A 15,322-nucleotide genomic window follows, 5' to 3' on the forward strand; every position below is an offset into this window, starting at 1 on the left:
GGAGCTACTCCTGCAGCGTTTTTGCAATAACGCAAACTTGGAAACCAATCTGAGGCGTCGGCCACTGATTCTATATTTTTAATGTGTATAATCTGAATAATAAATTTGGTTGATTCTAAATTCGCTGAACAATCATGCTCATATGAATTCAATCATAGCATGCTTTAATTTATAAAAACCTCAGGACTTAAACTTTCAAAAAGCACAAAACCCAAAATACACGCATGCACACTATACAAGCAATCATATTAATACAATAAGAAACTGAAAAAACAAATAATTACATTCACAAGTTGTCCTCTATGCTTTATAGACATGATAATAATAATAATACCTCAAAAGCTACATCAACAAAGAACGGAAGATCAAACTAATGATCACAAGAAAAATATGATTACAGATCATATCCCACCAAGGCAAACAACAAACGCAAAGGGTGGGGGAAATGACTTGTACTAAGGCTTAAAAACTGCTTATTTTAACTACATTTTGAGCTTTATTGGGGCTATGATAAAGTTTATTTACACCCTAAAACATAACATGGAATACTACGTGCTAGTGATGAATAATGAATACCAAAGTAGCTACCGAAGTTGGTTGCCATTTACAATTTCCAGAGTGCCATAGGCACAGAACTCATGAACTTTCACTAGATTCCCAAGAAGCACTTTGGCAGCGTCTTTTCCTCAAGCTCACCTGAAAACATAAGGGGGTATATAGTAAGCACCAGTCACCAAGCAAGATAGCAATGAGAAACAGTAATACTTGTTTTTTCACAGAATACACTTTCAATAACTTGTAAATTGTCACAATTTTAGACTTGAAGCTTCTAAATTGCCTTAATTTTACACCTAACGTTTCAAATTGTTGTCAGATGTACCCATATAACCAATGGCAGAAGTTGATGTGACAATTGGCTAAAAGGTAGATCTGACAACATTTGGAAATGTTATACGTAAAATAGAGATAATTTAAATGTTAGGCATAAAGTCGAAAAATTTGAAACATTTTAGGAGTGAAAAGTGTACTTCAGGCCTTATTCTTTCAATAAGAAAATAGATGTGCTGTGGTATCTTGGAATAACAAATGCAAAAAATTGAATACACCAGGAATTTCAGTATCCTAAATTATTGAACTAGCAGCAGCCGATATCTATTTAAGGATATATGAAGTGTTGCACAAGAAAATATATTTTCAACTTTTCTCATACCACAGCTCTTAACGACAGTGGGTTTGGAAACAGAGACAAAGGTTTGGATACAAGCTATGCACATATAAATACAGTTCAAGATGTGTAGAGGAAGGTGCAATTTTGTCTCCACTAATCTAAGAACCAGATTCGAATTGCTTGTCTTATATGTTCTAGCTTGTAGAAACAGTAAATAATCACATGTGAATAAACAGTTGCAGCAAAAAACATAATTTCAAAGACAATTACTTTGTTAAAATTTAAGTGGCAAGTAGGTAAGAAGTCTCAAATTATACCTTAACAGATGAAGGAGGCAAGGAAGCTCCACGAGCAATGTTTCTCAATTCTTTAGTCTGTAGAATCTGGCCTGATATCTCCTCTAAAAGATTCGACTGAACCCTTTCACTTTCTCCATTCTCTGCAAAGATATACAATTTTCCTTTCTCATGCTGTATCATCTTCAGCCTTTCTCCGAGCTTCTCGATCTCCGTGTCAATCTTCAGCTTTTCATTGTTGTTTACACATGAAGAATCCCTTCCTGAATCATTGCCTGTCCTAGGACACTTACTCACTATATTATTATTTGTTTTATTTTCCTGTTCCCTAAGTTCTATGTTGTCATCAACAACATGGACATCAAGAACATCTGGCTCAGTATCATGTTCTATGTCTTTTGCCCGCAGTTCTCCACCTTCCATGCCGATACAAGTTGGAGCTAACATGTAATCCGAGGAAATATTTGAGGGTTCATCTTTCTTGACTGATATAGTGCATTCATTCTGCAGTACCTCTTCATGTGTTTCGAGCATAATAGGAAGTGCTTGTTCCCATTCATCCGATAACACCCTTGGCTTGCCATTATTTGACCTGTCACTTCCTCTCAAACCCATCTGCTTATAAGCTTCGAGCTCCTTTTCCAGAAAGTGATTCTCCCTTTCCCTCCTTATGAGGATCTCTTGCAGAATAATCATCTCCTCTTCATCGTAAGTGAATCGTTCTTCTATCATCCTCTGGTATTGCCTCATTTCCATTTCCATTGATGCCTTCTCCTCCTGCAAACGAGATATCATAGCCATGGCTTCATCAGCAGCAGTAGCGGCTGCAGCTCTCTCCTTCTCTAGCTCTAGGTATAGTGCAGCATAGGCAGCTTTCTCTTCTTCTAGTGCGTCTTCCAAAATCTTGATCTGTTCTTCTCCATTCCCATGAACCTGGACTGCGTCTCGCACGCTATTGATGTAATTTTCCAACAAAGAAGAACATTTGTCTTGGCCTGGACTATCCACCATTGATCCATTAAATTCATAACTATCACATGTCTTTACATCCAAATCATGGCCAGTTTGAACATCATCAACACCTAAATAGCAAGGACGACAGATGAACAAGTAGTTAAAAGCCAATATTCAGCATGCAGAGAATAACAATTATATAAGAGATTGCTCAACAAGAATGTAAAAGTCCAATGTCACATTTTCTATATTAAGTGATTCCATCTAGTTACCATGTCTGAAGCATATGAATATCATTTATCAACAAAATCAAGCAAGAACCATAAATAGCACAAATATATGAAAGATAAGTGTTGCATATCTTAATAAGCCTCCAACCTTCACAGGAATAACCTGTAACTTCAACTGAAATCGTTGTATGAACCACAATTTGTACAGATAACTTCTCACTTACCAAGTAGAGCAACTTCTTTCCTTGGATCAGGATTTATCTTTTCATTGGTTTTTCCTGCAATCCCATCGTCACAAGGCAAGAGCGAAGTAGAAGCAACATTAGACTGCATACTATCAGAACCACTAACCAAAGTCAACTTCCCAGAACCATAATTATTAGCCCTCCGGCGACGCCGAATTCCGGATCTTCTTTTCAAGCTCATAACCCTCTTCCCCTTAGCATCATAACCATTTTCATTCTCAACCAAAGGAAGCAAACGAGGCCCCGAACACGAACTACAAGAAGCCTCATCCTCCAACTCAACAACATCCCTATTATTGCCACATGAATGCCCCTTCACCCTAACAAGATCAAAAGGGAACCTATTCACTGCCATCACTTGAATTGAGCATATCTTTGTTGAAGGCCACTCAAATAACAGTTTGTGAACACAGAAAGTGCTGTTCATATACCCAAAACTACCCTTGCAGGGGCATGGCATAAAGAGCCCGAAAAACCAGAAGAATTTGGAGGCAAAGAAAGCAAAAGCTGACCCACATAGCAAGAAGTAAGCTATAACAAGGTCAATAAATGCTCCAATCAGACCTCCAAGGGTCCAAGAATGAGATTCATGCAAATCCATGTTCTCCCCCTTTATGAACTCAAAACCCGAGTTTCCCCTTCAAGAAGAAGCATTTCACCATCACAAAAACAACACACCCCAAGCAAAATCCAAAATTTCCATACACCAAAATATCTCAATTCAAAAGCTGAAAGGGTTCAAGATCAAACCTCAAAGCAGGTGATGATAGAATAACTTGAAGAAAAATACAAAAAAACAACAGAAACTCAAGATCATGCTTAAAATGAACAATTATAAGCTCGCAAATTCTAATTTCAATTTCCAAAACGCTGAACACTATTCTTCGTTGCTAAACGACAAAAGATAATAAGAACAAATTGGATTTAGGAGGAGGTTGGTGGTTAATAGTTGAGAATTTAAGTAGGAATAGTAAAAGGCCCAAAAGGAGATTAGATTAATGAAGAACAAGAACAGTAATGGTGAAGGTAATGATGATTGTGCAATGAATTTTTATGAAGATTCCCATGTGATGTTTTTAAAGAAAGAAAGAGCTATTATAAAATGGTTTTGTTTTATTGCATCATGCGCTTCAAACAACTTTTCTATTTTTTTTTTCATTTCATTGTGCGCTTGATTGAGACAAAGACTAGTATGCTCTCTTTGGCTGCTTTCTTAGAACAAAGGGAAAGTGCAATTAATATAGGCGCACAGTGAAGTCAAACGACGTCGTTTGGCAGCTAACTATTTTTTTTATTTTTTATTATATTGGAAAAACAACCATTTGTACTCATGAACTTTACGAACATTGACAAAAGTATCAATTAAAGAAGAAAACTAATGTTGTATCCATCAAAGATAGATTTCGTAAGACAAAAGTGTCCAAATCCTAAATCTATGTTGACTTTTTAATAAAATTCCAGAATTACGTCCACCATTATCTTCAACCCCTCCTCTCTTCTTTCTCAAATCTCAAACACCTCCATTGCCTAAAAATCCTAATCTCAATACCTAAAAACCCCAAATTACCATTTTCCTAATCCTAATTTCAATACCCCTTTCAACAAATTTCAACCCTCTCTTTATTCTTTTCATCAATTTTACCACCTCCTCCACCAACACCATCATCACCGCCACCATCACCAACTGTCAACATCATCTTCCTCCGTCTCCACTATCACAGCCATAAACAACAACAACTTCACTCTAACTTTTAATTTTACTTCTCATCATCACTTCTCCAATCTCAAATCTTATCAACACTCTATTACCGCTATTAACATCACCACTCTTCCTCCATCACTTTCAATACAATGTCAGAAGGAGGAGAACCTTTGGATGCTAAAAATTGAAACTTTGGCAAGATCGCTTTGGTGGGGTCGCATGTGAGTAACACAGGAATCTTGCACATGATGGTGGTGATTTGGGAAAGTGAGAAAGTTCAACTTCGTTAATTATATAATAAATTTGTAATTTGTACTATTGTAAATATAGGATCTTTTTTCATGGAGTACATGAGCTTGAAGTGGACCTAGGAGGAGTTGAATCATACCACAGGACCTTGCGCGCTGGATCTCGGTTCATTCTCACTTCCGGAGCTTCTTCATCTAGCGTTGCGTGGAAACGGATGGATTGCCTGGTCGCCTTGTTGTCGTCTTTGTCATCGTCAGCATGGAAAGATGGGGCAGTGGTGGTTAGTAGAGTAGTAGAGAATAGAAGGTGGTTAAGGTAGTGGCAATGGAGGTGTTTGAGATTTGGGAAAGAAGAGAAGAGGGGTTGAAGATAAAGGATGGGGTAATTCTGGAATTTTATTAAAAAGTCAACATAAATTTAGGATTTGAGTACTTTTGTCGTACGGAATCCATCTTTGATGGATACAACGTTAGTTTCATTCTTTAATGGATATTTTTGTCAGCGTTCATAAAGTTCATGGGTACAAATGGTTGTTTTTCCTTATTATATTCTTGGTCGAATAGAATAAGGACTAATTTCTGTCGCACGTTAAAATTCTAGTTAAAAATTTGTACTAACTAATAAATTCACAAGACAAAATTGGAGCCTAACATTTATTTAAATCAACTATTAAACTATTCCATCTCAATTTTTGGTATCTAACTATATGCGAGTATAACTGCCACGTGGTGCATGTGAGGTAGCAAGAAGTGTGGTGTTATCGAATTTAGATCCTCTAAATTTTAAATTTTTATTTTAGAGGATAAATTGTAATCTTTTACCTTTAAATAATTTCTCTCTGATATAGTCATATTTTTTTTGTCCCACTTATAAAATAAATGATGAGAGATCACACTTTATCTTCTAAAGTAAAATTTAAAATTTAAAAGATGTAAATCTGGTGTTATTAACTTAGTCTAGATGGTTGGACCAATTTCTCCATTCTAAGATATGCACGACAGTCATGAAGATGTAAAACACAATAATTCGATAAGTTGCCAAATCATAGCATTAAAGGTGAAAAACGTCTATGTGACTATATAAAAAAGATGTATGTTATACAAAATTTTTTAACTATCATCCAAAAGTACTTCTAACTTAACTATCAGAATGTTTTGTAGGTTGTCCTCCCCTATAGTACCAACTCGACATGGATTAGGATTCTTGTTACTCACTAGTTCAAAAACTCTACTTAAGGTACAAATAAAAACACATGACGAAAAATATACTACAACCTTATTTTTATGTATGTGTCCTAAACATTTATTATAGAAAAAAAAAAAAGGCTTCTTTAGTAAACAATGGAAACATGGTTCATCAGTTTATCTAGGAAAATGCCAAAATACAAACAAATAAATAAAAGAGATGATATCAAAACAAAGAAAATTAAGTAGGCCGCCATACCCCAACACGAAATGTCAATTTGGACACAATAAATGATGGGCTCATTAAGGTTCTAGAGATTATTTAGGTATAATTGTTGTTGTTGTTGAAACAAATAGAGAAAAAATTTAAGAAAAAAAAACTTTTTTAATATCTAAGTTTTACTCCATGACTATTAGAGTATTAAACTATTAATGCTTCTATACAGTGTCTAAAATTTCTACTAAATATGATAATTTTTTTTCTTTCTCTTTTTCAAACAAATATTTTTTGAAGTCTTTTATTCTAATTTTGATCTAATCTAATTTAAATTATATTATTATTTTTTTAATTTTATAAGAAAATAAATTTAATTAGATAATGCCATTTTTTAGCAATAAAAATGTAATTTGATATATATTGTTAAAATACTAACTACCAAAAACATAGACATGATACTCTTATTTATAAAATAGATTAAATAATACTTTATTTTAATCTAAATGAGAGAAGAAAGTCCAGATTTTATGGATAGAAGAGAAAGGAGAGAGGGCGTTAATCTTTTATTTTATTTCTTTAAATTATGATAGAACAAATATATATATATATATATATATTGTTTATATAGAGATGATAAAACATACCAAACCCACAAGGCCAATCTGTTAAACCTACCAAAAAGGACGGGTCGGGACTAGAATTTGGAATTCACTATATAAAAAACCCTCCAAATCAGCAGATTTTGGTGGGGTGGAGGAGGTCGGCGGCTGGCCAAAAGTTATTTTATTTTATTTTTTATTAAATAAAAGAGTGATTATGTTATAAAAATTAATAATTATATAATTTTTAAACACATTTTTTCATCTTTTTCTTTTTTTCTTTTATTACTTTATTTATTGTATCTTAATATATTCAAATTATATGACTTATTTCTTAAAATAAAGATAGTTTTGTTAACGGATATTATTTTGAATAATCCTATTGAAGTTAAAAATTTAGAAAATAAAATATTGTATTGTAATTTGACTATTTTTTATTTGTATTTGAATTTTAATGATTATTTTTATATTAATTTTAATTTATTAATTAAAAAAAGAGTTAAGTGAGTTAGCCCACCAACCTGCTATAAAGTTGGACATGCTAGCATTTTGAACCCACTTTACTTGGCGGAGTAGGCCGACCCTCCATATTTTTGGGGTGGGCTTTGGTAAAGTGGGGTGGGCTACCCACTTTACCACTCCTAGTTATTTAGCTTATGTTTAATGTGTATTTTATATTATAACGGATGAGTTTAGAAAACTCTAATTTAAATTAATGATGATCAAACATTATTAAAATAATTAGTTGCAAAATTATTAATTTGATTTTAATTCATATGTGCTAATTAAAATAATTTTGCTATGCAGGTTTTTGCTGTTGGACCGAAAAGAAAAGAAAAAAATTGCAAGCCCAATTGTGTTAAAGAAAAACACACTTAGCCTTGGATCAAGTTGAATTAATTGATGTAGCTGAAGCACGTTTTTTTTTTTGGTTGGGCCAATATATTGAAACTAGCCCATCTTAAATCTTTGCTACCAAGACCAAAAGCTTGGTCTGAAACCAATAATGAAAGAAAGCAAAGTTCCATGCTTCCAACGGATCCCACTTTCAAGTAGGAATGAATTTCAAATTCAATTAATTTGAATTAACTTGCATTGGGAACCATGAGAGAGAAATTGTAATTGATTTGATTGATAGCCTTAATGAGGCACGCTACTCAACAAAAGGAAGTGGAAAACTTAATTCACTCTAATTCTCTCTCTTTGTTACATTGATTATTGTTCAAATTTTTTCTCTCTACTCTCTCTTCTCTCTTGGTCACTTCACAGAGAAAGCAAGGAAGCTATGGCAAGCTACCAAAGAGAAGAAGAAGTAAGTAACAAGACCATTGTAATGATGGCAAGAAAAAGAAAACAAAAAGTATGTTGTGCCTGAAATCTTCACCAAAAGAAGGTAAGATTTGGTGAAGTAAGCTCAACCTCTCCATACCAAAAATGGAAGAAGAAGATTTCGGTCAGAGGAAGAAGATCTCAGAGGCATGGCTCGTCTCTACTTTGTGTTCACTCATCACAGAAGGTAGCTAGGAAGGCTACGTGAATGAGGAAGCAAAAGTGGAGCAGAAGGAGCTGTCATGCATCAAGAACTCATCAAGGACTAGGGATCCTTCTTGGAGTGCAAGTCAAGATGGATGGCTCGGATTGATGAAGCTTGGTGTAAAGGGAAGACTCAGAGGTAATTGCATATTGGTTTTAGTATTCGGTTATCTCTCTCCTCTCTCTGGCCGAACCGGTTTTGCATGAAGAAGAAGAAGTTTAGCTTGGTTCATTTGGTTTCAACCGTAGAGGCTTCCCCTCTATAAATAAGGGAGAACAGCCAGGGCTTGAAGCAAGGAGTGAGAGTGCAAGGCACAGAGTTCTCATAGCTACCTAAGCTAACAGAAAGTCTTCTCCTTCAATGTTCTTCATTTTGTATTTTTCTGTTTAATTTTGTCTGTCTTGAGTCTCATGGAAAAAGACAAACAGTGAGATTTGTAAGAAAAAGTCATAGAGCGGAAAAAGGCAGAGAGTGCAAAATTAAAAGAAAAAGCCATAGATGTCCTTAGAGGTCCTTTGTACATCTGTGTTGTGTTTTATGATTCTGTGGGAATCTCCTTGCAAGTTAGGTTAGCACTGTGCAGTTGAAAGCTTGGCAGTGACCAAGTCAAGTTCAGGATTGGGGTTTAGATTTTGGACTTGTCCCGGATAGGAAGGGTAGTTCCTAGGGAGAATTGGTGTATGTAATCATGAAAATTATAGTGAAATTCCATCATTGTTGTGATAGAGACTGGATGTAGGCTGCATTGCACTTGGCAGCTGAACCAGGATATATTGTGGCGTGATTCTCTCTCTATTCTACTCCATTTCTGTTTCTGCTGCATACGAGATAAAACCGAAAAATATCTCGTGTCGGGTTACGATAAAAAAAGAAAAAGTCTCGTGGCTGGGTACAAGACAAAAATCAAAAAGTCTCCAGAAGTTGTTTCAAAGACCAACAAGTTATAATAAGCGAAAAAAAGGGGGCTAAGATTCAACCCCCCTTCTCTTAGCCACTGATAAACCATCAATTGGTATCAGAGCTTGGTCTCAAAGAGATCAAGTTTTGCAGCTTGGAGAAAAGATCCAGATGGAAGAGAACAGTGGCTCAATTAAATTTGGTGTCCCACAATCTGACAAAAGGACAGTCAAGCAACAGACCTCCTCTTTTCAATGGGAAGAACTATACCTATTGGAAGGAGAGAATGAAGATCTTTGTACAAGCAGTAGATTACAGATTATGGAAGATTATCTTGGAGGGTCCTCAATTTCCAACCACCACAAGTGTTGAAGGAGCAGTTTCTCTTAAACCCGAAGCAAGCTGGACCGAAGAAGACAGAAAGAAGGTGAAGCTCAACGCCAAGGCTGTCAACTTGCTTAACTGTGCTATCAGCTTCGAGGAGTACCAACGGGTATCACGATGCACAACGGCAAAGAAAATCTGGGACAAACTTCAAATCACTCATGAAGAAACCACCATAGTGAAGAAGACCAGGATAGACATGCTAAACAGAGAATATGAAATGTTCACAATGAAGGAAGGAGAATCAATAAATGAAATGTTCGAAAGATTCAACATTATTATTGTTGGCTTGGATGATATGGGAATAACGTATCCTGATTCTGTGCTTGTGAAGAGAGTTCTAAGATGTCTTACAAAAGAGTGTGAAACAAAAGTATTGATAATATCTGAGAGTAGTGGTCTTGATTCTATGACATGATGACTTGAGAGGAAACTTACTTGCTTTCGAAAACACTTATTTGAAAAAAGATTAAAAAAAAAAAGGAATTGCTTTTACATCTGTTACTAACCCCCTGGATGATGAATCCAGTGATAACTCCTCTGAAAATGAATTTGTGTTGTTTGCCAAAAAATTCAGAAAAATGGTGAAGTTCAAGGAGAGAAGCAAGGGAAGCAGCCCTAGGAAACAAAGAAAAGATCTCAGCAAGGTGATATGTTACAACTGCAAAGAAATTGGGCATTTCAAATCAGATTGCCCTAAGTTGAAGAAAGAAGAGAAGCCAAAGAAGGGAAAGAAGAAAGGTCTGATGGCTTCTTGGGAGGACTTGGAAAACGATTCAGAAGTTGATGAAGAATCCGAAACCAAGTCTCAACCATGTCTTATGGTAGACCACGTTGAACAGGTAGTCATTCATAACCCTGACACTGAAACTCTTCATCTTATGATAGACCACCTTTTTGAAAAAATTAGATGCTTCTTGCTTGATAACCAAGATCTTGAATAACAAATCACCATTCTTAAAGTAGAAAATAGTTTTCTCAAAGAAAAATTAAGGGAGGCTGAAACTGTTGTTGATCTTGTTGAAGAAAACAAGCAGTTAAGAGCCCAACTTAAGAGCTGTGAAAGTGATCATTCTGTTGTTGCATATGTAAATTGTTTTAAAGAAAATGAAGAGTTGCTTAAAGAGGTCAAAAGGCTTAAAGAAGACTTAGCCAAGTTCACTCAAAGTTCTGAAAATCTAAATCAAATCTTGGCTAGTCAAAAACCTCTTTATGATAAACCTGGCTTGGGCTTCTTTAAATCTGTTGAGAAACTTTATTTTGAAAATATTGCTTCATCTTCTAATGATACAAGGTTTCAAAACCGAGCAAGCTTTAACAAAACAGCAACTCCAAGATTTTGTAGACTATGTAACCGAAATGGCCACTTTCCCATTCAATGTTTTTTTGGTGAAAGAATGATTGGTGACAAAGTTTGCAAAGTTGTTTTTGACTATAATTTAGGACAGAGGAGATGGTTCAACGTGAAAGGATCCAAGAAAATTTGGATACCTGAGGTCACTTGAGCTTATTTTGTAGGTATGCCTAGCATCCAAGAGGAAGGACAATATGTGGTACATGGACAGCGGATGCTCTAGGCATATGACCGGAAAGACAACCTTCTTCATAAAGCTTGATGAGTATGATGGAGGATTTGTTACTTTCGGTGATGATGGTAAAGGAAAGATAGTGGCCATTGGAAAAGTTGGTAAAAGTTTCTCATCTTGTATAAATGATGTTCTTTTTGTAAATGGTTTGAAACACAACTTACTAAGTGTAAGCCAATTGTGTGATCTAGGATATGAAGTTATTTTTAGAAAGTTTGTGTGCTTAGTTGTATGTGAAAAATCTGGGGATATTTTGTTTGAGGCTAAAAGGTGCAATAATGTGTATGGATTAACTCTTGAAAATTTGAAAGAACAAAAAGTGACATGTTTTACCTCTCTTGAATTTGAAAAATGGCTTTGGCATAAGAAATTGGGTCATGCTAGCATGTACCAAATTTCTAAGCTAGTTAAGAAAAACTTGGTTAGAGAAATTCCAAATATTAAATTTGATAAGGATCTTACTTGTGATGCTTGTCAATTAGGCAAACAAGTAAAATCCTCTTTTAAACTAAAAGATGGAATTTCAACCAAGAGGCCATTAGAGATGTTACACATTGATCTTTTTGGTCCAACAAGAACTTAAAGTTTAAGAGGTAACCACTATGGTCTAGTGGTGGTGGATGATTACTCTAAATTCGGTTGGGTACTTTTTCTTGCTCATAAAAATGATGCTTTTCATGATTTTTCAACCCTTTGCAAAAGAATTCAAAATGAAAAGGATTTAATGGTTGCCCATTTGAGAAGTGATCACAGAAAAGAATTTGAAAACCAAGACTTTGAAAAATTCTGTGATGACTTTGGAATTGCTCATAACTTTTCATGCCCTAGAACTCCCCAACAAAATGGGGTGGTTGAAAGAAGGAATAAAAGCCTTCAAAAGATGACTACTATGTTATGTGAAAATGAGATTCCAAAATTCCTATGGGCTGAAGCTGTAAATACAGCTTGCTACATTTTGAATAGGACCATTATTAGAAAAGAGTTAAAGAAAACTCCTTATGAGCTATGGAAAGGAACTCCTCCTAATCTTAAGTATTTCCATGTTTTTGGATGCAAATGCTTTGTACTTAACAATAAAGAAAACCTGGGTAAATTTGATCCAAAATCATATGAGGGGATGTTTGTTGGATACTCCACCACTAGCAAAGCTTATAGAATTTATCTCAAAGAACATAGAACTATAGAGAAATCCATACATGTAACTTTTTGTGATTCTAATTCAATTCCCAGTACTATGATAGAAAATGATTCAGATTGTGAAGATGCTGTCAATAAGGAAACCAATAAAGAAAATCCCAAGTCTGTTCAAAGTGAAGAATCTGTCCGTCCAGTTTTGTCTCGTCAGGATGGAGGAGACATTTATGTTTTGTCTCCTAAACCAGCAAGAGAATCTGGAACAGAACAACCCACTGAAGCTCATCAAAGCTCAACACCACTTCGGAAACCAAGAGAATGGAAGTCCATGAGGGGTTATCCTCACGACTTTATCATTGGTGATCCTTCTCAAGGTGTGACAACAAGATCCTCAACCAAAAGGCAATCCGAACTAAGTAATTTTGCCCTCTTGTCACAAATGGAGCCCAACAATGTAAAGCAAGCCCTAGAAGATCCTTCATGGGTCAAAGCCATGCAAGAAGAGCTTGCTCAATTTGACAAGAATGAGGTTTGGACACTAGTACGTCATCTGGATGGTAAGAAGGTAACGGGTACTAAGTGGGTTTTCAAAAATAAATTAGGTGAGGATGGAAAAGTTGTTCGTAACAAGGCTAGATTAGTGGCCCAAGGTTACGATCAAGAAGAGGGTATAGATTTTGATGAGTCTTTTGCTCTGGTAGCAAGAATGGAAGCAATTAGGTTGCTTCTAGCCTATGCTGCCCATAAGGGTTTTAAAATATTTCAAATAGATGTCAAATGTGCTTTCCTTAATGGCTTTATTGATAGAGAAGTGTTTGTGGCACAACCCCCCGGTTTTGAAGATAAAGAATTTCCAAACCATGTTTTCAAACTCTCAAAGGCTCTTTATGGCCTTAGACAAGCTCCAAGAGCTTGGTATGAAAGGCTTAGTGCATTCTTGTTGGAAAATCAATTTCAAAGGGGTACCACCGACACTACTTTATTTATTAAAGCATCTAATGATGATATTCTCCTAGTTCAAGTTTATGTGGATGACATTGTGTTTGGGTCGGCCAATGAGTCCTTGTGCGAAGAGTTTGGAAAACTCACGACTAGTGAGTTTGAAATGAGTTTAATGGGAGAGCTAACATTCTTTCTTGGCCTCCAAATTAAACAAACTCTTAGTGGCATTTTTATTCACCAAGGAAAGTATGCAAAAGAACTAATAAGAAAATTTGGCTTAGAAAATTCCAAATCAATGGGAACACCAATGCATCCAAACACTAAACTTGAAAAGGATGAAAATGGTAAAGATGTGGATGAAACAAAGTATAGAAGAATGTAGGTTCACTCATGTATCTTACTTCCTCTAGACCTGATATTGTTCAAAGTGTGGGTGTATGTTCAAGATTTCAATCTCACCCAAAAGAATCCCATCTTTCGGCGGTTAAATGCATCATTAGATACATTAAGGGAACTAGCGATTATGGCCTATGGTATCCAAAATCTGATAATTTTTGTGCAGTAGGATTTTGTGATGCAGATTATGCGGGAGATAGGGTGGATAGAAGGAGCACATCAGGCATGTGTTGCTTTCTTAGAAGCTCACTCAACATGTGGTCAAGCAAAAAATAAGCCACCGTAGCTCTATCCACAGCCGAAGCTGAATATATTTCAGCATCTGCATGTTGTTCACAATTAATTTGGTTGAAAACTCAATTGGAAGATTATAAATTAAAAATCAATAGTATACCCTTGTTCTGTGACAATATGAGTGCTATAAACATTTCTAAAAATCCTATTCTGCACTCAAGAACCAAGCACATTGAGATCAAATATCATTTTATTAGAGAACATGTGCAAAAGGGTACTATTGATATTCAATTTGTAAAATCTGAAGACCAACTTGCTGACATTTTTACAAAACCCCTCTGTGAAGACAGATTCTGCACTTTAAGAAACAATTTGGGAATGATAGAATTAAGTTCTGTTAAAAATTTTTGAACTTTTTGATTCTGTTTGGTTTTGTCTCGTAGGAAAGAAGGAGACAAATTTCAGGATGTGTTGAACGGGCCATGATACAAGGGGAGACTGCACTGCCATTAATTATCTTGGGCCCCACCAAATCTCTTTGACCTTACTCTGACCCGTTTTGAGTTCCTCTTTGTGTTAAATCATTTTTTTTTGGAAGTTGTCTTATCAAATCTTGTTGGAAGAAGTTATTGTCAAATCAAATCTTTTTCCTTCCTTTATCTCTTGATTCTAGGAGCCAACATTTTAGTTTTAATTTTTTAAAAAGGAAACTTTCCCTGGTTAATAACCGTGCCTTAATGAGTAATAACCACTCCACTTCTCTCTCCAATTAGCATTTAATGCTTCCCTAACCTCCCACATCTTTCTACTCACTTCGGTTCTCTCTTCACCTTCCCCTCTCCACTTCTCCATTTTTAATATCATGAAAAAGAAAACTGCTCCAAGGAAAAGTGAACGAATTCTTCTCTCCAAAAACTCTTCCACCCCTCAAACCCACACTCATATACACATTCATTCTACATCCTCCCCATCTCCTACCTCTCAATCTACTGAAACCATGTACAGAAAGGTCATAGCAACGAAGACTTCATCAAGAAAAAAGAAGAAACCCATGGTTGAATAGGAAGAGGAGTTTCACACATCACCGCCTCCTTCACCACCAAAGAAGGCAACCCCTGGACGAAGTTCACAGAAGACCAAAAGCTTTGTGTTACATAACACGAGGGAACCAGCCAATCTGGAATCATTAGAATTCAAAAATAAATACAACAAACCTCATTCACACTTTGATCCAGCAAGATTCAATTTGTGTGCCTCTTATGAGTTCCACAAAGAAGTATTGGAGAAACGTCACTTGTGTGCCTCACACCTAGTAAATCTGGATTCACTTGCAGCCAAAGGAATCAACTTTTCTCCTCTGTTTGAGAATCT

General features: G+C 35.7%; 1 protein-coding gene across 1 annotated transcript; it reads right to left on the reverse strand.

Annotated features, from left to right (window-relative positions):
• Positions 1-232: 232 nt before the first annotated feature.
• LOC107625521 (uncharacterized) lies at positions 233-4,107 on the reverse strand. The gene is made up of 3 exons (XM_016328169.3): positions 2,873-4,107; positions 1,486-2,546; positions 233-696 (listed from the first exon to the last, which is right to left on the reverse strand). Exons 1-3 carry the CDS (start codon positions 3,492-3,494, stop codon positions 637-639), a joined length of 1,743 nt encoding a protein of 580 aa, XP_016183655.1. The 5' UTR covers positions 3,495-4,107; the 3' UTR covers positions 233-636.
• Between the last annotated feature and the right edge of the window lie 11,215 nt (positions 4,108-15,322).

The sequence above is a fragment of the Arachis ipaensis genome, chromosome B2 (genome assembly GCF_059453495.1).
Source record: "Arachis ipaensis isolate K30076 ecotype BB chromosome B2, ASM5945349v1, whole genome shotgun sequence".
Classification (NCBI taxonomy): domain Eukaryota; kingdom Viridiplantae; phylum Streptophyta; class Magnoliopsida; order Fabales; family Fabaceae; genus Arachis; species Arachis ipaensis.